Source organism: Camelus bactrianus, chromosome 14 (genome assembly GCF_048773025.1).
Source record: "Camelus bactrianus isolate YW-2024 breed Bactrian camel chromosome 14, ASM4877302v1, whole genome shotgun sequence".
Classification (NCBI taxonomy): Eukaryota; Metazoa; Chordata; class Mammalia; order Artiodactyla; family Camelidae; genus Camelus; species Camelus bactrianus.
In genome coordinates this window covers 11,657,521-11,684,293 of record NC_133552.1, presented here as the reverse complement: position 1 = coordinate 11,684,293, position 26,773 = coordinate 11,657,521, and the positions used below count along the sequence as shown (strand labels likewise).

At 42.4% G+C, this 26,773-nt stretch overlaps 1 protein-coding gene across 1 annotated transcript in view; it reads right to left on the bottom strand.

Moving 5' to 3' along the window:
• FREM2 (FRAS1 related extracellular matrix 2) overlaps window positions 1-14,723 on the bottom strand; it is a 137,023-nt gene extending 122,300 nt beyond the window's left edge. The window contains exons 1-2 of the mRNA XM_074378091.1: window positions 9,245-14,723; window positions 4,401-4,490 (exon numbers count right to left, since the gene is read on the bottom strand). Of these exons, the coding sequence (XP_074234192.1) occupies window positions 4,401-4,490; window positions 9,245-14,423 (5,269 nt within the window). The 5' untranslated portion in view covers window positions 14,424-14,723. The remainder of the gene's footprint in view (window positions 1-4,400; window positions 4,491-9,244) is intronic.
• Window positions 14,724-26,773: the final 12,050 nt, after the last annotated feature.

Genomic DNA, 26,773 nt, shown 5'->3' with positions numbered 1-26,773 from the left:
AGAAGACATAAAGGGTGAAAATAAAAGAAATGGAGGTTGCTTTAGCTAAATCCATGGGTGACAGATGCTCATATACAAAAGCTCCTTCCACGAAGCCACAGGTAACAGGAGCACGTCTCGTAAGTCCGATTTTGACTTTATAGGTTGTTACTGTGAGTCTGCATGTGTTGACTGGCCCTAGAATTCCTGGATGGATGACCTATCTTGACATAACCTTCTCATGTTTGTCACTAATGTTCCAATAAACATATTTCATTACTAAATGATCACGTTAAGAATTACCCTATGGCAGACGTTTTAATTATGAATTTAAGGGCTACATAACGTTTTGTCGTGTTGCCGTCATTACTAAAAAGCTTTTTCTATTTTTATTGACATTTAGAATAATTTCCAGATTGCTATTTTTAACACGATGAGACATGTGTGCCTGTTACTTTTTGCTTCTTTTGAGCCATCTCTCAAGACATGGAACGTTATAGCCTTCATGACTGCAACTACGTATTCACAGATGGTTTTCCAACTTCATTTTCTCAGTATACAAGGTCAAAAGTAGTTTAGAAGCATACCTGTTTCATCATAATCCCTGAAGTGATTTTTTTTTAAACAAGTTTCTTTGTAATTTAATTGATAAAATAAGTATAAAATGTTACCTGAAGGCTGATTTAACTTACGTTTAATTTAACTTTAGAAAGACTAAATATTTTTCCTCATGTAGTTAGGAAAATTACAGGATGATATCAGGAAAGAATGCTATAAATGTTGGGATACAGGGACCTTTAACGTATTCTAAAATAAAAATGTACAGAACTTTGCATTCATCAGCTGATCCTGCTCTGACCTCATTCTCATCTACTAAACATTCCTGAAAATTCAGTCCAGAGAACTCAGAAAAATTCAAGTCTTCCTCCCTCCTATGTCCATCCTGAATAAGTATCAAAGTTACTGTTTGGGGAAAAAAGTCTGGGATTCATATTTGCCTCTAGCTGCCTCGTTGTGCAACTAGAGGGAGATCAGTTATCGGTATCTGTGACGCTGTTTCTTCACCAAATAAAAATAATAATTTTTTGATCATGCTCACGGGGAACTATGAGGGCAAAATTGCATAAAGAAAAATAAATAATAAATCATATATAGGTTTAAGATTGAATTGAAAGAATTCCGCTATATGAGGACCTATGTGCATGAAGTGTGTGTGTGTATGTGTGTGTGTATACATGTGCTATATTAAACAACATTCATTGAGCCCAAACACAGTAGCACTCCGTAAGGTGAAAACCCTGACTTTACCTATTTTTCAAATAGTGTACTCTTTAGTCCTGTCGTTTGGTAATTGCTTCAAAGTCGTCAAAAACTAAAAAGCAGTAACTCTCTCCTAAGCATCCTCCCATTAGGGCCATCCCATTAGTAGTGAATGGTCCTAATCTGTTACTACATTAGAACAGAAGAACTCGGTGGCTAGCCAGGTTCTTAGGATAATATAAAGAAATCTAGAAGAAAAGATGTTAGTTTTCTGTTCCCCTCAATCTCCTCTCCCCATCTTCAGTGCTGATGTTAAAAGCTATATCTTATTTTTAAGGTGATCTGAGGATTATATTTGCTCCAGTCATTTTCCTTAGACAGTCACTATCCTAAAATCGATCGGGTTGGCTTGAAGAAAGTGAATTTAGTGGACTGGAAGGAGAGTTGGTAGTAGCGAGTTCTTGGTTTTATGCCGCGGTGTCTTGACTTGCTTCCCAGACGTGACATGCTAGAAGCATCTTGTATATTTCATGGGATGGTTCATGGGTAGGCTGACTATAATCATATAAAGATAATAAATCACCACAGTTGAATTCAGTAACCAAACCCTCCCGTCCAGAAAGCCTGTCATCACTTAGATGGGAAGAGTAACTACCATCCAAGCTCTGGTACTTCCTGGATGGATGGGCATGTCTGGGGAAGTTTCCTGGCTACTCTGAGACCTAGATTCTGCCAACTGAGAAACAAGGGTGATTTTTGTTCTTAAGATTCAAGGACCTGCCATCATTCCTGAGACATACATATCTTTGAGAAATGTCAAATGATACCATAAATGTGTCTTCACAAACATGTTTTCTAGTTCATGAAATTTACATTGGTAAGTTTGGAGATTTTGAAAATAAGTGTTCATATTAGTCTATAAAATAGATTTTTTCTAGAGTATATTTTGCTAAAATTATTGACTGTACTACTAGAAGATATAATAGGTCAGAAAAAATTCAAAATTCTTAGTATAATATTATTTTTATAGAAAGGAAGAGTATCTTTATTTTTTTCTTTTATCACAAATATTGCAATTTTTTTTTTTTTTTTTTACTTCTGTTTGGCAAAATACCTCACATTTCCCAGAGAGGACATTCACTCAAGATACTCTGTAAGTTTAAATAGCGCTGCACTTCTCATTTAAATATTAGAATATGTTACAAGACAATGCAAAAATCTTTGAAAAAGTATCAGATTAAAACTATTTTGAAGTATATATGTGACGTTTTGTTTTTTAATTTTGCAGATCTCTGTGCTCACTCTGTCACAGGGACGTGTTCTTGCATCAGGGGAATTAAGGTAAATTCTATCCCACGGTTTGTTTGCCAGCATCTCCCCGAGCCCTGTAAGTAATGCCACGTCAGCTAGGAGAAGCGTAAAGGACAATCTCTCTGGTATTTTTCTCTCTCACATGAAATTCTAGCTCTGAAAAGGCTCTTGAAGTGATTTAGTTCCTATTTCCATAAACACAATCTTCAGAGGCTCAGCCACATTTTCAGTAAATCCCAAAATAAACCCAGTCTCCTCAGCTAGTCATTCTTCACTTAATATTTTGAAATATGATACAGCATGTTTTCCAAAGTTTGAATACAGACCAAAATTTTAAAGTGAATGCTACCATTCCATTCAACTAAGGAAAGAAATGTGCAGAATAATAGGATGTATAAGAAAGCAAGCAAGAGAGAAAAAGCAAAAGATAAAAAGGGTAGAGGCGATAATGTCTTGGAATTGTAGTCACTGGATTTCAAACTTTTTTGGGTAATTTTGAAGAAAATCATACTTTTGCTACTGAGGTTTATTCAGACATTCTCACAGGTATATGTGGTAGTTTGAGCCAATAATTTAGTCCTTAACCAATAATTTAAGTCCTTAATAAGGATTTGAATTATTTCAGAGCCTCACTCTGAAGTTTACTTACAGTAGAATTTCCCATTTGGGCAGCAACATTCAACAAGCAGATTATGTTTTCCTTCTCAGAACTTGGTTTCATACTAAGATTCATTGAACAATATGTAGAATACAAAAGTATGATTTGGCTACTAAAAAAGTAAAGGCACGAAACATATTAAATTTATAGTAGAAATCTTATAGCTGAACCCACTTTAACACACTTCTTTTGGCCTCTCTAGTACACACTAGCAGATGTCGTCTTTCAGAGATGTGATCCTGTTACATCCAACAATATTTTAAACAAGCGCTATTCGATGCTTCAAAAACTAGGAAGAGGAAGCATGTAACTTTTTGAGGTCGATGAGAGAATAATGTGCCGTTTTTATAAACCATCCTAAGGAAAGCAGATGACTGGGTCCTGTTCACACAGCACACATTCTTGCTAAGGTTCTTCGGCTTCTCCTGAGAGTGTTTGAGAACACAACATCTTTACATTCAATCTAGAAGTGGCCAGCTTTTCTCCTGGTCTACAGGGTTAGGGAGAGATCTGAGGGCTGTGAGAGGCAGGCAGGGCTCTGGGGGAGCAATGACGATAAATTACTGGGGAGACTTAGGTCACAGGTCGTATTCTAGTCTCTGCAGTATTCAGACATCACCAAGGAAAAGTTTTGCTAGACTAAGTCACAAAATCCCCCAAACGAGGATAATCATTAGACACATTGAGCTTGGTGAGGTGAACCATCCATTTCTTTAGCACAGATTTCTCAGTGAATGCAATGAATTATCCATCAGCACGAGTCCACATAGCACCCAAGCAAATTAGAAAAATGCACCCTCTTTGGGCAGAAGCAGCGAAGTAGACAATGTGGCTTACAAGTGGGGCTGGGCTGGTTCCAACATCCTCTTGTCACCTCAAGCAGGCAGCTTTACACAGAGCATCATATGAACAACTGGACATGGGGATCCTATTCATATAGAGCTTTCCCTTCAGTGCTTTACAAATAGTAAGGCAAGAATACCGTAACTAGAACATGTATTCACAATCACTGCAGAGTAGTACTGTGTCAGATTGAGAATGTAAGATTGTCTATAGCAAATACCAAGTTCACCCAGTATAAATTCAGGTAAGCATAAAATATTTGATACCATTTCCTTGTACTAAAGTTGCCAAAGAGCAATGAGTAAAAGTCACTCTCCCTGTTTATGCCAACAGCAGAGTGGACACTTACCACCATCTTCAACTGTAAAATGGAATACGTCACTTGTAGCATTAGCCCCTTCTCTTAAAACATAGCATATTTTCATATCGTCAATGTCAGCTAGAAAATAACCAAAGAACAAGATGATTAATTACTAGGGCAAAACAGGTGACTCATTATGTATGGTAAATCCTATTGGCTATTACTTTTCTGAACCATGTTTAGATCTCCTTCATCTCCTAAGGGAAACGGTGCTATCTCATTTCTCATATCTCTAAGCCCCTTGATTTCAGCTGTCCCTTGGAAATCAGATCCCTTACACAGATAGAGTGTAAGAGTTAGTTTATAATAATAGCAAGGTGTTGTCCCTCCCAATGGTATTTGCATGTTCATGCACCAAAGGAGTGGCTATCTAAATAGGGAATACGAGGTTCCGTGACAGGTGGTAAGGGAGATATTTTGAGGCATGGCAAATTTCCTGGCACTACTTAAGTCACACCCCTTTGCCTCCCTGTAGGACTAGCCCTAAGAGAAAAGAGGCGCCTCTGCTCTACCTCAGGCTAAATTTCCTCACCTCTTGTGGTATAGAAGACTGTAAGCTCTCCAAATTTTTAAGAGGAAAATGAAGGAAATTTTTTTTTTAATCTCACAGATTGAAATTACTATCACGACCCAATGCCAAAAAAAAAAACAAAAAAAAAAAACTTAGAACAGAAAACATCAAATAAAAGCTGAAACCCTTCTTCAGAATGAAAATTTGTTCTGCCTCAGAAATGCCTTTTCTGTTGTTTTCTGTTCCAGCTATCGAATTCACTGGCATAGTTTGTTTTCAGTATTGACTACAGCACAGTTTAAGAAACTGATTCATCTATTTTATGTTTCTCTCCTTCATGATGCCACACAGACAATATAATAAAACAAATATTCTGTTCCATGATACTCACAATGGACTGCCATTTGATCTGAGCCAGTCAGTAAGTGGTTATTTCCAAGGCTACCTAAAATCAAGATCCTGGCTAAAAATTGCTTCAAACAATGGAATGTAATATTGGTCTCATGTGTGCTCTTCGTCTCCTAAGATAGCCCTCATAAGCTCATGCTACGGGGCTGAAAGGCATTATATATAAGACAATGATTTCATGAGAACAGTCGCAGGAGAGGCAAGGCATTAGAATCAACAAACTGCTCCATGAATTTCCGTAGCCCCACTTCGTAGATGTGAAACGTACGCTGTCCCTTGGCTCCCACAGTTTTGAAAGATGACTTGCACTTGCTCATCACCAGGGGGAAAATCAGATTTAAGAGCTGACAGTATCTTCTTGCTGACGGACATATCCAAAGGGGAAGCAAGTTCAAGATATTTTGTTCTTTTTTAGCATTTCATTTCTAACTCTACTATAATAATTTCCTCAATTTCTGCCTCTTTCTGCATGGCTACCTTTTGTAGAAGATTGAAACTTTCTGGCTTTTTTTTTTTTTTTCCCCATCTTAACTTCCCATAGTCCTTTGCTCAGGGTCTAATATTCAGTAAAGGCTCAGATATTTCTTAATGTAAAATGAAAGAGCCCAGAGGTCTGGAGGCCCACACCAGCATCTCTCCGACTGCACAGATGGTGTTTCTGCAGGGGTAGGGAGTGAAGCCCCTGCACAGCTCTTTACCTGTTTACTCTCACAGTGCTTAACTTTTCCAACCTTTGATTTACCAGTTAAGGAATGAAGTGAACTCTGTTCTGACTAGAGGTCTTTAGCATGAAGATACCATCTTCTGGCCACGGGGGCAAGATCTTTGTCCAATGTTCCCATTCCTCCTTTAATTTTTAAGAAAAATCTAAAGGCTCTCCTCCAAGAAAGGAAAAACCTCCAATCTCTGTATCAATATTTTCTTGTATTTAGGAGCTAGTTTCATTGAAATAAATTACTACTTCAAGACTGACTTGTAAGAACTTTTCTTTTTTAAAGTAACGAGAACATGAATTCAGTTATAAGACATTCAAGTGTCAATTTTTCCCTCCAGGTTAGGTCTGAGCTATTGATTAGATGAAACAAAAGCTAAAACGCTTTTCACATTAATAATGCATGATTCCAAAGGGGGGCTTTTTAAAATGTCAAGTAAGGAAAGACTTTGATCATAACGCTGTTATACTACAGATATCTCTAAAAATAAAATAAACGTATCCTAAAAAGATACATAAACACTCTCTTCTTAAGGCACAGAAGTACTAGGAAGAGTAAAATCCAGGTAGTCAAAATGTTATCTTCTTGAAGTAAACATTTACCAATTAACTAGTTCACCTTCTCAATGTTCTACATGCATCAAATTTATTTCAATTTATCTACACAATCATTTCATGCTTTGTTTTTTTTTAAGTCTAAATTCATCGACACTCCTGGTACCCACTGTCTAGTTACCTATGGAGAAATTTCTTAAAGTGATAATTCTGAAATTAGCCCCCACAAGATATTATTATGTATTTATCATAGGGAGAAAAAGAGTCCAGGTACTTGAGACAAGCGATTTAGACCTGGGGTAGAGGAGGTTCGGTGAGGAGCATCTTGCCAAAGAGGCAAAGTCTGAAACAACTAAATAATTTCCTTAACTTGTCTAATTCTATCTTGTTAACTTTTTCTGATAGTGAAAATTAATAAGTTATAGAAATAATCTTTTTTTTTCCCTCCTAGGGACTATTCAGTCAATCTATTTGGCAATAACTTCCCCAGCCATATGTGCTAAGTTGACTTAATTCAGTGCATTGAAAATCCATCAAAATATAACTAAGCTCATCCTTTCACGACAAAACAAAAACAACTAAAAAGACAGGACAGTCTTCACTTTAGACACGGCTTTTACTTCCGCTACAGCAAGAGCAGCCATGGTGGCTCTATGATGGAACTTTCTCCATTTTTACTCACTTATCTAATGTCCGTAAATTACTGCTCTGAACCAAACTCCAGCCTCAACATGTTAAAATGGGTCCCGTGTGATTAAACACCAACAACTTTCCCAGTCAATATTTGGGTTCTTATTGGAGTGTGATAATCTCTTAAAAAGGTAGTCTTAAAAATTTATCTTCAATTTTTATAATAAACTTACAACTACTCTATATTTACAAGTGACTATAAAAAGTAATCACGGTGACTCCAAGTCAGTGAGAGAGACAGAGCAACAGCCTGTAATGAAATAGCATGATTTTTATGGCTCAATATTTAGGAAATAATATTCCAATATTTTCAGCTCTTGGACTTGGTCCACAGAATTTAAATTAAATCATTTACTTACTGTCATCCAAAAATTCCTTTTTAAAAAAAAAAAAAGTCTCTAAAATGAGATTTATTTTTTCTGGTCAGAGGAGTGGTTTGCAGTAACACTTTCAGTCCTCTAATATATTCCTTTCATCATCTTCACTTTCCATGAAAATAAACCAGTCTAAGATTGCACGCATCTCTATCCTAGGAAAGCTTTCACACACAAGTTTCCTGCTGGTCTGGCATGACACTTGGCACTCTGAGGTTTTCCTGTCCCTGCAGGCCCTAGGATATATTCAGGCTTTCAGCCAAGAGTCAGGAGGTTGGAGTGTGGGGCTATTTGCCAGTATCCAAAACAGAGAAGCAGTTTAGTTTCACACTACACTTTGTGACATCCACGTTTATTAAAGCATTTGTTATCTAAGAGCACAACACTGCTGCAGGAAAGGAATACCCCCAGTGGGATGCCCTAGGGTTTAACTCCATCTCCATCCACAGAGCCCGCATAGGACAGATCTGGTTTCCATTCTGACAAGGATGAGACTTTCACGAAAGCCACCCAAAGCTCTTTGTAATAAAAGTCGCACGTTCTAGAAAGCAGAGCTCTAACTCCCAGGCCAGCAGGTTGAATGGACTTCCCCCTTCAGTCACTGAGAAACTGCCCAGGTCACCTGCCCTTCCTGTCTCAGACTGTGTCCACACACAAAGAAAACTGAGGTTAGAAAAAAATGCTTTAGCCTCAAGAATGCAGATGGTTGAGGCAATGGTGTTTGTTACTGTGTTTGAAACAGGGCAGAGGGAGGTTTGAGATGAGAAAATAATTTCCTCCTGTGACTACTAATCTTGTTAACATATCTTCCGATTCTTAACAATGAAATGGATATGTATTTTGATAACAGACTTACTGTCTTCTTGTACATCCTTAAGTATACTTTCTTTTTTGTGTGTATGGGTCATAGTAACACTCCTTGTACATATAATAGTTATAAATCTAGATAGGTGTTTACCTCTTATGCCTTTGGACAGGTGTTAGCCTAAGGAATGAAAACCTATAAATATGATACAATCTACAAAGTAAATATAAATACATCTTTTTGTTTTTGTTACGAAGTTCCTAACAACTGTAACAGTTTTAGCACAATCTTCTTAAAAAACAATCAAAGTAATATACATTTGAAGGCTCTAATTGAATGGTGGGGTGATGATAATAATAATAATGTGGATACACGGAATTTAGAGCTCACATCTTTCTCTAAGTTGCTAAGATGCCTCATGAACTGTCTGCAGCATACACAACAGGCTGCTCAGAGGACAAACAGAGGAGAGCCAGGAAGCCTGCTTCAAATTTAATTCACCTATGTCTAGCTCCTCCTTTGGCAGCCTACCTTGTCATTTTTAAAATACAATTTTCTTTCTAATGAAGGTCATTGCAGTGGGACATATGGCAAGAAGGGAAATGTCCTCCCAGGAAAGAGAGTCCCTGTATTTTCCCCACCCCTTTAGTTTCCTTTCTTTCCTTTCCCTTGGACTCCAATCTGATGCTCTACTTATGAAGTTCTCAGTGACAACCATATCTCAAGATATAAGACAGGAATGCCCTTTGATTATGAGGAAAGAAAAGTGAAGCATACCTTGTGTAAACTGAGCCACACTGTGGTTGCCTTTGCCCAGGTTGAGGAGATACCCATGTCGGGGGGCCTCTGTCACAATGAACCTAAGAGAAAAACGTAAGCTGTCTCGGTCCTCTGCTTTCAACACTTTGCTTGTGATCATGAACCCCAAGTGGCCCGTGGCCAGAGTGCGAAGTGTGGAGGCCCCTTTGTTTACTGCAATTTGGGGGACACTGTTGTCAACTGCTAAAATCTGGATCTTCATCACTTGGGGTCTCCTTGTTTCAAATACTGTATCAGGAAAAACATAGAACTCTGCATGGGAACCGTCAGTCACGGTGAAGGAGAAGCTGTCTTCTCTTGACTCGGTGCCATCATGTCTGTAGCTGATTAAGTTTTCATTCAAGTCTTGCTTGGTAAATATCATGACGGGTCTCGTATTGTTGAACAGGAGCTGACCATGGACAGGCACCTGGGTAATAGTGAATTTCAGGAGTTTGTCTGGAGTATCTCTGTCTTCCACAGTGAGCTCAAAGGGAGTAATCAGCTTGTTTTCACCTTCGCTGACAACCAGGCTATGGATGGTGACCACTGGCTTTTTGTTGTCCACATCACTGATGGAGATACGGAATGTCCGGAAGACGGGGTTATGGCCGTCAGTGACTTGAAACTCAAAGCTGTCCATCCTCACCTCATCATCAGCTGTGTGGATGTAGTAGATTTTGTTGCCAGCCAGTTGGAGCTGAGTGAAAGATGTGATGGACACTCCAGGTTGGTCTGTGCATTCTAAGTGACCTCTCATGGGAGCCCTGGTGATGGTAAAAACTAAGTTTTCATCTGGACTGTTCAAGTCACTAGTGCTTAGCAGGTCTGTTGTGAGGGTGGCCTTACCACCTTCTTTCAAGGATACCCCCTTACTTATCACATCAGGGAAGACAATATCAAGGCTCCCAACAGACACATAAAAGTAGCGATCTATGAGGGCGTTTATTCCATCCGTCACATCAAATTTAATTAGATCCCGAATGCCCTCTTGCCCAAAATGGATGTACTGAATTAAATTCCTGTCCACCTCATCCTGGGTAAAATTCATGCCCAGTGTGATATTTTCAAAGACACCTGTAGGTTTTTGTCTCTGCAGTAAGCCATGTCCTGGCCCATAACGAATAATATAAACCAAGGATTTGTCATCAGAATCTAAATCAGTTGCCATCAATATTTTGTTGTTGATTATTTTGGTTTCTCCAATTTCCACTTCCAGGCCATTGTTGATGGCCATTCTGGGGGTCTCATCATCAACAGGGATAACCAGAATCAGGACCGTCTTCTCCACAGAGTGCTTCCCATCCGTCAGTTTAATCACAAAACTGTCTTCTTGGGTTTCAGAGTCGTCGTGCTCATAAATAATGCTGGAGCTCTCTATGATCTGGTCCAAGGTGAAGCTTTCTACCAAAACCGTGCCATTTATCAGCTGGCTCATGATGTGACCATGGGCAGGAAACCTGGTGATAGTGAAAGTTAAGTCGTCCCGGGGAATGTCAGCATCAGCAGCATTGAGGATGGGTGTATCGACCACCAGACTCATGCCTTCCATCACCATAAATTCTCTTAGAAACATTTCTGGCAGTTCATCGTTGGTGGGAATGATTACAATGGGGAAGAAATGTCTCTCTGAAAAGTTAATGCCATCAGAACAACGAAATACAAACCGGTCTTCCACAGGTTCTACGCCTCTGTGGATGCTCTGGACATAGTTTATATGACCTTGCTTGAGATCTTTCAGCGTGAAAGCACTTATGGCAACTCCTGCTCGTGATTTTTCGGAGCCTGGGGCTGGAGAGATGTTTTCAGCATAACCGGAGGTAGGCTGAATGACGATGGTGCACAAGATGTCATCGTTGAGGGAGTCAACGTCTTCAGCACTTATGTGCATGGAGGTTATCACACTTTTATCGCCTTCCATTACTATAAACCGTTCACCTATAGAAATTTCTGGGGCCTGGCTGTCAACCGGGAGGATGGTCACCCACACGGTAACTCCCTGGATTGTATTACTGCCTATTCTCCATTCCTGAGACATATCTGACAGACTCAGGTTAAAAGAGTCCCCTTTGGGCATTAGGCCTATCTCACCACTAGTGTGGGCGTAGATGACAGAGCCCTCCAGGATGTCCTTTTGGGTGAACTGCTCTGCTGGAACTCCATTGACCAGGACTTCTCCATATAAGGGAGGATCTTCCAAGAGGAAAGTCAACATCAAATCATCAGTGTCCTCATCAGTCCCCTTGATAACATTGGCAGTGATTTCAGTAGCCCCATTTTCTAAAACGTCTAGGTAGGACCCCAGAGTGCCTGCAGGAAGGCTCATTATGGGTACCTCATCATCCACGGGCCGCACATTCACTCTGAGAGTGATGGGCACCACATGGTGTCTGTCGCTGACCTCCAAGGAGCAGCTATCAGTCAGAGATTCATCCCCATCATGGGCATAGGAAATCTGACCCTGTTTTATGTCCTCCAAGTGGAAAATCCCACCCACATGCAACATCTGTCCAGACACCCTCATATGGCCATGTTTGGGCGCCTGTGTGAGAGTGAAGGTGATGTAGGCTACATCAGTGTCTACATCATTCACACCCAGCTCAGTCTCACTCAGGATGTGGTGGCCCTTCTCCTGAACAGTGAAGCCGGTGTTGAGGATCTCAGGTGGCTGGTTGTCCACTGGCTGCAAATAAAGGGTGAAGGTGCCTGGAGCCACATTCCCTGCTCGGTCCTCCACATGGAATTGAAACTGGGCCACTCGGGCAGCCACTCCCAGTTCTTGATCTGGAGGTTTGTAAGCAATTTTATGGTGATTGATCTGGGCTTGTGTAAAATGGGCCACCACCACTGAAGGGTTGTCTGTCAGGACCAAGGTGCCCAATGGAGCTGGTGAGTGGTTTTCATCTGTGTCCATTGGGGGTTGTGTCACTGTGTAATGGAGTTCTCGGTCATCTGTGTCCAGGTCAGTGTAGCGCAGCCACTTTTTCCTCAGTGGTGTGAGCTGGGATTCCTGTACCACCATCCGAAGGGGACAGCCGCTGCCCAACTCTGGAGGGAGGCGATCCACAGGATGGATGCGTATCATAAATCTCTGTAGCCCAGACTGATTTGGGGGGTCATGGTTATCCTGGACTCGAAACGTGAAGTGGTCCGTTACTGGCCCAGGACTGTGGGGCCCAGAGTGCCGGTAGAACAGCCTCCCCTCCGTTATGTCCTGCTGCCGCCACTCTGTGACTGTTTTCTCATAGAACGCTCCCTGCTTCCTCCAAGGGCCCCTGATAAGCTCCTCTTCCTCCTGGGGAGGATGGGCTTGGCGGAGAAGCAGATGACCAGTAGTTGAGGAGGGTGACTCCAGCACAAAGAGCAGCAGAGAGTCATCTGAGTCCATGTCAGTTGCACTCAGAGCTTGGGGCAGGATGGGCACGGTTTCACCCTCTGCCAGTGTCAGCCCCGTGTTGGCATTGAGGACTGGCGGCTGGTCATCCACAGGCACTAAGGTGATAGGGAACAGGAATTGCACCTGGTGTCTGCGTCCTCCATCCACCATTTGAAGCACCAGGTTGTCACTCAGTGAGCCGTCTTTGTCATCGTGATGGTAGACCACTTGGCCAGCGGCTAGCTCAGCTACTGTAAAGGTCTTAGGAGAGGAGTTGCCCCTGGAGGCACCCAGAAGGACAAGGTGGCCATGCCGGAGCCCAGCCACCACCTCCAGCTGAACTGCCTCTAGGTCATCCTCATCGCTGATGACCAAGTTTTGTGGTCCACTGCCCGCGGGGCCAGTGAGGGGCCGAGACTGGCCCTCATAAAGAATGAGACCAGTGTTCCGGGTGACCACTGGTGCCAGAGTGTTCATGGGCTTCACCACTACCATGAAGGCAAAAGGATCCGAGGCTGCTCCTTCTGGGTCCACTACCTCCAGCTCCAGTTCAAAGAGACGTTCCTGGTCAGAGTCCTCCGAGGGGGGCTGGTAGGCAATCTTCAGGAGATGCAAATCCCTCTGAGTGAAGGAAGAGAGGGGCAGGCTGCGGTCATCAGTACTCACCAGGCAGCCCTGGCCAGGCTGCAACGGAGAGGTGAGGTTGAAGATCAGCAGGTCAGGGCTGGACTCAGCATCCTCAGCCGCCAGCATGTCCGGCGTCAGGGCAGTCAGCACAAACTGATCCACCTCCACCATCATCATGGCCACAAAACTGGGCTTGGGTGCAGTGTTCTCAGCGCCTCCTCGGATTCTCACCAGCACTTGGAAGTGCTCGCGCTTCAAAGCAGGGCTGCCCACAGGAGATCCCCGCGGGTGCAGCTCCACCACCATGGGCACCCAGTCCCTGTTTGGAGAGCGGCTGGGGGCTGTGTGGCGGTAGCGCACGCCTAGCTCCTGGAACGCTCTGCAGTCCATCAGGAGAGGCTCCTGGGTGCCCCCCTCGCGGGCACGTCCCGGGAACTGCGGGTAACGGAGGAGTTCCCCATAGCGAGGCAGCGCACCCAGGCCGGACAGGATGCCCACGCGACACTCCTCAGTCTCGGGCTGGTAGGCGAACTCCAGGGTCCGGGAGTCCAGGGCATTGCTGGTCCCCAGCAGCTCCTCCACGACCAGAGGCAAGTTCCGAGTCACAACCTCCAGCTGGGTGAAGACCACCTCCACCTCCAGTACCAAAGGTAGCACTGCCGCCCCTCCTGGGGCGTCATAGCGCAACTGCAGCCGGATGCGATCCCGCGAAGGGCTGCGCGCGCCCAGATGAGAGTAGCGCACCTCTCCAGCACCGAAGTCGCACGGGAAGCGCTTGGGACTCAGGCGGCCGGGCCGCTGGGCCAGCGCATCGCTGTCTAGCACGGTCACTGCGCAGCGATCCCCCGGCTGCACCTGCAGCACCAGGTCCTGCAACGGGTCCAGCCAGACCTCACGGCCGAAGGGCACCCGCAGCCCCCGGTTCGCCAGCACTATGGCCTCTTGGGCGGGGACCCCTGCTACGCCCGCCAGATCCGGGGACAGCAACGCCCGGCCGGGGGTAGCGGGCTGTGCCGAGACGCGGCTTACCAGTAACAGGAGAAGCAGCAGGAGCAGCAGCAGCCGGGGCGGCGGCGGAGGCATTGGCTGAAAGCTGGTGGGGTTGGCTGCGTGGAGCACGCAGGCGGTGATCCCGGGGGTCCGGGCCCCGCGCATAGTCCAGGTGTTAAGGCTCAGACGGCTCAGTCTGAGAGCGCAGGCAGTCCGGAGCAAGGAGCGAGAGAGCCGTCCGCAAAGTGCCAGGAACTCCGCACGCTGCCCGCGGGGTCCTGCTGCAGCCAAGGCTGGACCAGAAGGATGAGAGAGTGGCTCAGCGCCGTCCCGGCTGGAGCAGCAGCGGAGGCTGGGCTGTCCCGCCGCGTCCAGCTCAGCGGCTCGCGGCTCCGTCCCGCGGAGAACTGAGCCCCTCCACTTCTTCCCGGGTCCCGGGACACTGAGCTTTGAGGGAAATCCCTCCCCTCGTACCCTCTTACTCCAGTCCTCCCAGGAGGCCAATCGTCGGTCCCGAGAGGAGGCCCCGAGTCAAGGGTTGGGTAGCGGCTTCTGCCAATCAGCTCCCACCGGCCGAGGCGGGGAAACCGCGCGGAGGGGAGGAGACACAAGGCGCAACAGGTTGTCCTGGAAGTGGGGGTACTGGCCCCGCTCTGGGCTGCTGGGGCTGGGGCTCCGGCAGCGGAGCCAGAACACGCCGCCCGGCTGGACTCACTTTTTCAGCTGCTTGTGATCCAGGAATACCCCATTTTAGCTCCCATCCCCCAAATTCCATGGGATCCCGAGCAGGGAATGGTTATTTCTCACTGAAACTTGCAAACCCGAGAGGAAAGTTAGACGCAATGTCGCCTGAGTTTGAATCAAACCCAGAGATGTTTAGGGAGACACTCTGGGGGCCTATATGCATAAGAAGGAAAGCAGGAATTCAAAGCCAGTCTAGAGGAGGTTGCGCCCCCTCCTCGCCCTGCCCCCGCCCGCTGCTGACTCCTCGTAAGTTACAATGAGTCCAGGCCTCGGATTGGTGAGATTTTAACAAGCCCCTCCTTTGCAACCAAATTTCACAGTAAAAGGGGAAAAAGGGCACTTGAAATGAGTGACAAATGCAGTCTGATAGGAATCGCGAGAGTCGCACCAAAGGATAATTTCTAGGGAATGTGGCCCCAGGCGCCTCCAAAGCCGCCGCTGCTGGGGTAGCTGTCACTAGAGACGTTTCTGTCCCTTCGCAGTAATTAGACTAAGCCCAAACTAAACCCGCTCGGCAGCATCACATTTCTTGGCATGCCGAGAGAATTGATAAAATATCCGGAGGGCGAACTAAAATAGGTTAGCTCCCTTCAGTCAGCCGGCTCTGAGGTCAGAACTCGAGCTCCTCCTGCCCCCTTGCGTTTGTCTGGTTTCAGAAGCGCGCAGAGCTGTCTGAAAGGTTTTCTAACTGCGCCCCACCCCCCCAACAACCCCTCACGATGAAAATCTAACCATTTTCCAAATTAGTTCCTTGGGCAGTCTTGCTTATCCCGAGCAAGATGTTTTACTCTGGGACATGTTCTTTCCTTTCTAATAATACAAATCAGATAATTAATTGGAATATAAGATTGAAATCATGGCCATCCTGCCCTTTTCTGCTTAAAGGTATTTTTGATTTGGGGGGAAAATGAATGTAAGACACTGTTAAGCCTTTTTACATTTCAGTCCAAACTGAAGGTATAAGATGCATATGAGGATACACTTCAGTAAGAAGCATTTATTCCTTTAAACCTTTTGTGTCTTTATCCTGCACTCCTCCCAGTGCAGGGTTTTGACCCCTGCCTGAGGCATTGAGAGCTATTTTTCAGGCCACAGTACAAACTCTGTACAGAAGTATTGCTGAGAAATGTCAGAGTCGGCTCCAGGAAGCTATGAAAAAATAAAGCTAAATTATATTTTATTCCAGTGTCTGTCCCTGGGAGTCAAAAGGGAGACAGAGTAATTTCAATGAGCCACTTATCCAAACAAATCACATTTAGTTAATTGAATGTTATTTCAGTTTACTCTGTATATTTTGTACTTTTAGGGAACTTGGAACTCCCACTTACCATTGATGCATACATTTCACAATTTAGTACAAAAATGAACATTCAGGAACTTACAAGGGATGCGACCAGTTTTTTAAAACATATGAAAAAATCCCTATCCAGCTTTTCATCAATTTCCAATCTGCTTTGACATTATTATTTTATAACTTAGTAAGCTTATTTATTCTTGCATACAGAATTCAAATTGTAGTGACAAGGAAAAAATCGATTATGTCCCGTTCACAAATAACACAAGTGGGAAGATGCCAAGTGAAGTAAGACATCAAGTTCAGAATATGGTCCTTTATACATTGTATTTCAAATTCTGATTATGTGTTTTGACTGAAAAATATCAACTGGAAGCAAAGTGGTCCTTAGCCGACATAAGCATTGTGATTCTGGGTATGTTCTGACCAGAGCCAGACGATCAGCCTGACCCCTGATGCTTCCCACTGGCTCCAGGGGTTTCCTTTCTTCCTTTTAAAGTCCAACGCTGTTTGACTTGCAAGCAATGATAAGATCAGCATTTGAGGTATGGCAATGTGCCTGAAGGGCAGAGTTCAATATTTTGTTTCATCGTAAGAAGAATAGAGGTCCACGTGTGTTTTCAAGTAGCCTAAGGGAATCAATAAATTACGATCTTTTGTGACTTTTTAATTTAGCCTGCCCTGATTGAAGTGATGGAATAATTCTTTGGAATTATTATCATTATTTGGTAAATGTCTTAGTTACTTTTTTTTTTTTCAATTACATAGAAGGTAACACATACTGTCATTTGCTTAAATGTATTTTGTCCTGATGATCACTGAAAAACAGTAAAATATGAAATTCTCATCTGAATGCAAATATTATGGATGGTGATAATCTCTCATTAGGATAAAAACTCCATGTTAAGAGATTTTTATACTTAAGTTAGCAAGGAAATATTTTATGGCCAACATTCTCAATATGATAAGAGAAAAAATAAGTTGACAAACTTGTAACTTTTTAAAATCTGAGCTTAATTCTTCAGTTCTTGTTTTCTTAAGGTTTTTAAACTTGCTGTATATATTCTGGGGAAAATATCCTTTACAATAAATTCTTAAATTTGTTTATGAAAAACACACCAAAATGTCTCTTCAAATCAACTTAAAGCTAAATTTATTGATTGTTAAAACTCAAATGATGTCTGACCTAAGGTTAAGCACCAGAGAACTTGTCTCCAAAAATAAAAGAAGCAACATGATGAATTTAAGATGCAGACAAGATATTCAGGTAGAAATTGAACAGGAGGTCTGGGACTCTAAAGTCAGACTGTAGCTAAAGATATACCTGGTTACATTTTACCTTCCAACACTGTTGGTGGGAATGAAAATTGGTGCAGTCACTATGGAAAACAGTATGGAAGTTCCTTAAAAAATAAAACTAGAGTTACCATATGACCCAGCAATCCCACTCCCAAGTGTATATTTGGAAAATATGAAAACTAATTTGAAAAGATACATGCACCCCAGTGTTCATAGCATCACTATTTACAATAGCCAAGACATGGAAGCAACCTAAATGTCCATTAGCAGATGAATAGGTAAAGAAGATGTGGTATATATATCCAATGGAACATTACTCAGCCATGAAAAGAATGAAATAATGCCATTTGCAACAACATGGATGGACTTAAAGATTATCACACTAAGTGAAGTAAATCAGACAGAGAATCAGACCAATATGTGATACCACTTAAATGTGGGATCTAAAAAAAGATACAAATGAACTTATTTACAAAACAGAAACAGACTCACAGGCATAGAAAACACACCTATGGCTACCAAAAGGGAAAAGTGGGGCAAGGGATAAATTAGGGATTTGCAATTAACAGATACACACTACTATATAAAATAGATAAACAACAAGGATCTACTGTATAGCACAGGGAACTATATGCAATATACTATAAAACCTATAGTGGAAAAGAATCTGAAAAAGTATCTGTAAATTTAGGTATAACTAAATCTTTGCTGTACACTTGAAACATTGTAAATCAACTATACTTCAAAAGAAATTTTTTTTAAAGATATACCTGGTTACATATTGAATGTTACAGTTTCAGGGTTTGTTTCACTTTTCTTATGTTCCTTACTGGCTTAAAATACTCCAGTAGAGGAGATTGCCTCGTTAGTGCCTTAAAAGTACTTACAGATGAGTGAAGCTTTATGTCAAGCATCTCTAATAGTTCTCAATGGAATTTTATTCTTTGATAGCTTTAAAAACCATGGCTTCCTATAAATACCAAACTGAACTGATTTCAGAGCAGTGCTGAAGGGATAAACAACAACCTGGACTGACTGACCCAGAGCTGGGGTACAGCCTTGGCTCTGACATCCATCATGTGACTTGCAGCAACTCCCTCTGTTCTGCAACTATGGTCGCCTCAACTGTAAACCAAGGGATTCAGTCTTCGTGGACAAATTCCCCTTTGGTAACCCTTTGGGTTTTGATGCTTGGTGCCATAAGACCTGTGTCACACAGTATGGCCTGTGTGATGTCAAATGTTCCCTTTCCCATGGAATCTTCATTCAGCTACTTAACTTGGCACAAGCTACGCATCTTTGACTCTTTTGCCCCCCTCTTCTCTCTGCCTCATGTGCCTTTGCTTGTGTTTCTCATATGAGACCACTCTTAACTATCTGTTGTGATATTGTCATTGTGGTCCTGCGCCCATCACTAATTTGAAAGCATCTCGAGCATGCAGCCTGAATCTTGCTCATCCTTTACCTCCGTAAAGACACTAATGAATATTCCTTCCATGAAATGAGATCACATTTTATTCTTTCCAAAACAATCTCACTTGAAACAACCCCGCCAGATTTCACAACAGCTCTGGGAGGTAACTAGGTGTATTATTCGATTTTCTTAGTAGAAGACAAGAGAAATTGACTGGCTGAATGAAGCAAAAAGGAAATGAAAAGGTATTGGATTGTTGTCATAATTTCTCAGAAAGTGATAGCATAAGGCTCAGAAAAGTGTGCATGAACCAAAAAGCGTGGCTACCAGAAGCAAGGCTATGTTTTGCAGTGGTCTCGTAGGGGAGGCACCGCAGCCACCACTGGACAATGGACCCTGCAGGTGACACCCCCACTACAGCCAACACTGGGTGTGAGGCAGCCGCTCTGGAAACATTGCTGCTGCTGCTCTGGGATTCAAGATGTCACCACAGCCTCGGACCAAGTGAATTCTCTCTCTGTCACTGTAAATTCAAACATCCCAGCAGGACTGGATTATCCCAGCTTAAGTCATGGGCCCACCCCCTAGCTGCCAAGGGCACGGGGCACATGTGAGTCTGGCCTTTCTGGCCTCCTGGCTCTCCTAACTGCTGAGATTCACACTGCAGGAATTTCTCACTTAGAAGAAAGTTGCACTTTCCAGGAAGCCAAACACAAGCACTGCTCGTCGTAGCAGATTAAGTGTCAATATTACCATTTGATGGTTGAGAAACCTGAGACACAGCAGAGTTCACTGTTTTTTTTTTTTTTTCCAAGTTCATGCAATTAATGACAAAATTAGAGTTAAATAAATTCAATAAAATGAAAAAAAGATGAATTGCAATTCAGGTCATCTGACTACTGCTAATTTATTCTCTCTTTTACATTCTGAAACATGCCACTTTTAACCTTTTAAGCATCTTAGGCAAGACCTTCCTACTGCTTTTACTCAGCAAAAGGGTTACTGAGCACTGCAGACGGGAAGTGGTTCACAATAGCTTTTCCTTCCGACAGACTTTCTAATGGGGGCAACTGGACGTACACACTTGGAAAGCTACTCAATCCATGCAATTGTGAAAATCCTTCTTGTTGAGGAAGTCATCAATGGTGGAGGGAGAGGAGAGAGTCCAGGTCCCTGAGGCTGGCAAGGCCCTGAGCTGAGTCAGCGGTAAGAACCCAGTGTGGCTCGAGGTCCAGCATAAAAGCCTTGACAGGACACCTTTTAAAATAGTTAGTTTTCCCCAAAATTTGGCTGCATCATGTTAAAATCTTTTTTTAAGCCAATGATCCTGGGGCATGAATAGCTGTGGATTTTCCACCCGCAAGTTTCCAAGCAAAACTCAGGATGAAGTAGAATTTAAACACAGTTTAAACGAGACCACCACTCAGCTGAACCCAAAAGAACTAAACTAAAGAACAAATAAGGGAAAAAGCTCTTCTCTTACTGGGGTTTAAATATTTTTTAAAAAATTTTGTGAGATGACTTCTGTAGGTTTCTTACTGCAATCCTATTTTTGACTTTTATTAATAGGCCTCCATTGAAGGAATATACAATGTGAGATTTCACAAAAGCCGCTCTGTAATGGGGTGCTTTCTCCTGTCTAACTTCTCCCATGAATTAAGTTCTGTAAAATAGAGTAAACTAAGAGGTGAATTTAAAGAAATAAAAAGAAATCCATTTAATTTTAATATGAGAAGATAAATGCACACACTTCGAGAGGGAAAAAACCCCGCTTACTTGAATAACTTCAAGACAGAATTATAAAGTTGTAACAGAGAAACAATTACTGATTTGTTTTCAGAAATTAGTATTTAAAATGATTCAGTTCTTGAGAATGATTTCATTAGCAGGTCACAAACATTTCCAGAAAATATTTCCTTTTCTCTCCTTTTCCATTTATGAGACAAGCTCTAGACCCCGTTTTTCAGCCATTCTCTAGCGCTGACCTAGAAAGACGCCAGCCTTGCTCCTGCCAGCACCCTCCTAGGCTCCCAAGCAGTATTCCCAAGTTGCTCTCTCCAGGCTCAGCCCTGCGGTCTTTTGGCAAGTACCCCAAACTCTGTTCCCCATCCCGTGCCTTCCTGTGCAGGCTTCAGCATTTAACTTTCCCCATCTGGGATAAAGATGGTCATTTGGCTGCAGCTGGAAATCCTCCAATGACAGAAAGCTTGCTACTCAGGTGACAGTCTGGTTTATCACTGAAAGCTGTAATTATTAGAAAGTCCATCCATCCATACAGCTGTACGCTGCCTCCTTGTGATGTCCATCTCTTTCCTCCTCTGGCGTGAAATGGATTCTATCTACTCCTTCTTCCACATGACAGGTCTCCAGGTATTTGAGGTCAGCAATCACATCCCCACCGTGTTATCTTTTCTCCTGACTAAATATCGCTGCTTCGCTCAACTGGTTTTTTTTTTTTTTTTTTTTTTGGTGACATGTTTCTCAGAGCCCTTGCCACTTTGTGTGCTCTGTTTATCAGTGTCTCTTTTAAAAGGTGGCACCAAGACCTAAGCACAATAGTTTTCTTGGGATTGCATAACTGATAAGCAACTAAGCTGGGCTTTGAACCCAAGTAATGTAGATCCGGTGACTGGGTTCTTCTATTCCAGATAACTTTGTCTGCCAACACAGTGCCTCCATTATTTGTGGTTCAAGGATATTTCAAAGTAAAATAAGCTACATTATCCTGCGGAACATAATTTAAAACAGCGGAAGGAAATTAACTGGAAAGCTTCCCGGCTCCATTTTTACCTCTGACGTTCTCAGAGAGGCAAGGCAACAGCAACAGAAATTAAAAAGGAAAAGAAAAAAAAAAAAAAAAAAAAGGAATGTTAAGTTATAGAGAATGTATATACTGTTACCACCCTTTTTGGAAAGGAGTTAGTTTATTGCTGGTATATTAGTTAGTTGCCAATGAGGAGATGATATTTTTTTGAAATAGTTACTGCAATTTCAAGAACTTATCCTAGGAACTAATTCAGAGTCGATCTGAGTGGGTAGACTTAATGGACCCAAAGAACTGGAACTCAGCATGACCTAAGCAAGAGAATTTTGCCCCAAGTTTTATCCAAAAGAGCATGCAGTTACATACATGTGTGTGTGTACACACCCACCTCTACCATACTGTCAGCAAAGGGAAGAGGGTTGTCATTTTACATGCAAGGCTGTTATGCTTCTTTCCTCGAGTCCTGGTATAAAACTGTGATGCTCAAAGATTTTCATAATGAGCTCTGGTCATGGAGAGCTGTCTCAAGCTCCAGTGAGCATTTTTCTTCCAGCTCTTTGCACTATTATTTTAGACTTTGAAATAATATAATCACAATATTTTTAAATGCATAATTTGGCACTTAAATTCTAGAAGTTGTTTTTTTCTTTTAATTATGTAGAGAAACGAATAGTTTTTGGCACATGCATACTCACTCGTCCTAATGCCTCAGGATTCCTGCATGTTGATATCTGTCTGTGTAGTTGAGGACAGCTTTCCAGTGCGGGGTGGGTGGTTTTTATAAAAATATGCAGTTAAGCTAGGTGAGTCTTAACTCAGAAATGTGTGTGTGTGTGTGTGTGTGTGTGTGTGTATCTTTGGGGTCTGTGTTTTATCTAGAAACATGTTCTTTTATAAACATCCTGATGAATATATGATATTGCAGATGATCTTTTTTCACCTGAGGCCATGATGAAATATCTGACTGTAACTACTTACTGCTTCTGTTCCCCAGAGAATGCAATTCACAATGCTCATAATACTGTGGTTTTACAGACAGGCTGCTGTGCGCTCAGAAATAATACCTTAGTCACTGGTTCTGCTGTGCTGGCTCCTGACTGTAGCAGAGCTATTAAAGGAATAACAGAAATACATTCGTGTATAAGATAAAAACATATGTATCATAGAAATATAAAAAGTTTGTAAAAGATTCCTTACTTTGAGATAATATCACTATGATGTCATCTGGGAGTTTTTGTGACTGAAATTGCCAGTGTATTACAGCTATAATTATCAACGTATTTCACAAGTGTTCTGGGTAATATTAGGTAGGGGAAAACCAAGCTATTAAAAGAATGAATGAATGCCTCCAAATGAAAGTAGATTCTAAATACGGTTTCTTTTTTGGAGTATGTTGCATATTTCCAATGCTGGTGATACGACTGGAGGAAACCAGTTGTTGGATATCAGAATCCACTGGACTCTTCCAACAAAATACAATTTATTCTTTTTCCAATATTTTTGAAATGCCATATTCAAATTTGAATAATATTAGGAAAAATTCAACCATTTTATGACTCTGATTTATATAAGTTCTCCTAAAGTAGCAATTAAAATCAGGCAATCCAGGAGAGGTGTATCAAACAGACTATTCCACTTTGCTGGGGGCAGGCATCACCAGCAGCCATGCATTCCGTGGAAAACGCTAGTCACGTGGGGCAAAGGTTCTGAGTTCTGTGCTTGTCTCTCCCTAGCCCGGCCTCAGTGCTTCACACTGAGTTAGAAGCATTTAATTACGCATCCAAAACAATTAATAGGTGCATCCTTCTGTACATGGAAAGAGCAAAACTGTTGAGATAATTTTTACTGGAGAGTCAATTCTGAGTTCTTTCTTTTTGTACCTTTTTTCTTTACCTCACAATTTAGAATAATCATCCAAAAAACACCTGATGAGTGACTGTCTGTGTCACACACTGTTCTACCCAAAATGATAAAGTTACTTAATTAACCCTCACCTTTGCTTCTTATGAGAGCTCAGACATTCTCAACCCAGGGTGATTTTTGCCCCCAGGGGACATCTGGCAATGTTGGGAGACATTTTTGGCTTTTACGACTTGGGGAATGGGTGTGGTGTTTTTTTATATCTAGTGGGCAGAGGCCAGGGATATTGCCAAGCATCCTACAGTGCACAAGATATCCCTTGGACAACAAATAATTTTCTGGCCCAAGTAGCAAGAATACCATCCTTGGGGAGCCCTGCTTTACCCTTGTACATGGGATGCTGTTGTGCCCTGCACAGGGCCCCAGGGTGCACCTCCCTCCCAGCTGCTTTGAGCGTTGGCTGATAACACTCATGCCTTCTCCATACTCTGAGAGTTGCCCTCAGCCAAATAGGAACCACTTCAATGGACAAGTTAAGACTCCCCTCTACCCAGTCACTACCAGGCCAAGGTCAGTGACAGCGCCCCCTTGCCTCCAGTTGGGACCGACTCTGTGGAGTAATTCATTCTTTAGAGCTCTCCCGAGGCATCGCACTGAAGTTAGTTTGTAGTTGAGACTACATTCTTGCTTAGATTTCCAACCCTGCGCTGCCCTGTTTCCGTCACTCCCGATCTCATGAGAGTTCTTTCTCAACAGATCACTTGAATTAGAAATGTCTGTCTCAGGCTCTGCTCCCAGGGAACCCAACCCAAGACAATGTGATTTGGATAAAATCAGATGCTACGGTATGGGTTCCAAACTTTCAGCTCTCTAAGTGGCTTGGTGACGACTTGACTTAGCAACCTGAGCTTCTTCCGATTCCACCTGATGATGGGTCAGCGTTAGATCATATGTTCACTGAAATACCGTTGTCTCTGAATCACTTCCTCTCGCTCATGGACCCATTCTCCTATCCTAGAAAACCAGAAGCGGTTGTTAAATTTAAGTAAAATTTACCCCCAGCTCTTTTGAGAGTCTCTGCCAGTGTCCCACATATAATCACAATCTCTTTGAGAAGGACCTTTTCACTCCCTTTGCTACTGCTGCCCTCTGTGACATCTGATTTTTTTTTTACCCAGAGGTCCCCATCCCAGAACCTCCCAGGTGACAATATAATTCTGTCTTTCTACCTCCCATGCATCCACCCACCCACCCATCCCTGCACGCATCCAAGTGTTTATTCAACAAATGCCGCGGGTATATTTTCTTGCCAGGCAAGGGAGTACACATATCACAAGCACAGATTCACCCCTTGCTCAAAAGATAGTGTCCAGATGAGAAAACAGACCATTGCCACAGAGGCTATCAAAACTATGAGGCGACCACTCAGCAGAAGAAACAGAAAAGCACAGAGCTGAGTGCACTGATTCTGCAGCAAGGGGAACCATGTTGGTCGGGCACAGTCTCTGGGAGCAAGACTCTTGATCTTATACCTGGTTTAGGAAAAGACGTGTTCAGAGTTTGGCAGAATCTCAGGCGTGTGAATGACTTGACGTCATCCGTGGAAATGTACTCAGATCAGACTGCCGTGGATTGGTTGGTTCTCAGAGAAGAGTATGGAAGACTGAGTCTGAGTTGATTTCCGGTTGGTGGGGAGCTGTTACTAATTGACTGGCTTATGAAAGTATGTTCCCTGAGGCAGGTTGTCATGGATTAAACCAGTTTTAAAGTTCTGGTAGTTACTTATTACTACGGCTATAAAACAATTAGTCTTTTTCTAGGAATATAGAATTTTTAAAAAATTCTCAAATGAAATTCACCTCAGGATGGGGTCTATAAAGCATCCGATGCCTCACCTACTTGGGATTTGTAGGGGTTCAGGAAACTTTCCAGAGGAGGCAACACTCAAAACAGAAGGAGAAATAGGAGTAGTCATATATTATGTAAGGAAATAAATCCCTCTCTCCCATTTCCTCCTTAGGCTATTTTGAGTTGACTTTCCATTAATTACATCTAAAATTCTTACTAATTGAGGATAAAAATTAACTCTCATTAAATAGTACCATTGAATGAAAAGGCATTTATTACCTAATCCAGCTGATGGAAACACGTGTTCTGTGCTAGGTAGAGATGGAAAACCTTCTAGAATTATTAGAGATACTCTTCCATCAGAATATGTTCTAACTTAACCCTTACATATTTTTTGCCTTTATTTTTATATTTACACTTGTAATCCTTGCTAAAATTTGTTTCAGTCTTCAGTATATTTGTGAGTTAAGTGTTTAAGGAAAAAAAGATGAGGACCGAGGCCTTTGTTTTTCGATTTTCTGTATCTTAGTTACCATATAAAGTTGAATTAGCATCAAACGTTGGGAACAGGATTTGCTTCTGATTGCTTAGCTCTAAAATCTCTTTCAATGATCAGCCTGGGAAGACAGTTGTTAGACTAGAGTCAACACTTTTTAGCACAAGGATGTAACAGTCTGAAAATCCTAGGTTTTAGATGGATCATAGATGAGTATCTTTTCTAAAATTGGGCATTTCTTAAGGTATTATACCCATCATTGAGTATTAACTATTGCTATTCAGGATGGAAAGTGAGATGAGTAACAGAAACTCAACTGTATCAGTGAGAGAGTCACATCACATACCACAAGACGCACAGCCAGGAGACAGAGAGATACATAAATAAATAGTTTTTGAGAGAAAAAGATTCCAGAAACTATTGGAAGTAAAGTTTTTACTTCAATAAAACCAAAAAGCTGGAGACAGAAGGGAAGGGAGAGACCCCAGCAGTCAGTGGGCGTCAGACCATCCATCACTACTGGGGAGAGAGGACTCACTCTGAATCGTAACAAGCAAGGGCCAGAGTCCAGGGTTCCTGCAGGTTTGGGAGGGTGACCCTTTCTGGGGAGAAGAGGTTACTGTTACTGTAGTTCTATTTTACCCCCCTAGGCTAGCATAGCAGTAGCACAATTTACAGTCTTATGTTTCTCATCAATACATTTTTCAGCTAATGCTTTCCTTGTATTTCTAAACAAGATGGTTTTTTGATTTCTGATTTGGACTTGTGTGGCCCTTGTTATTTCTTCTTTATGGCA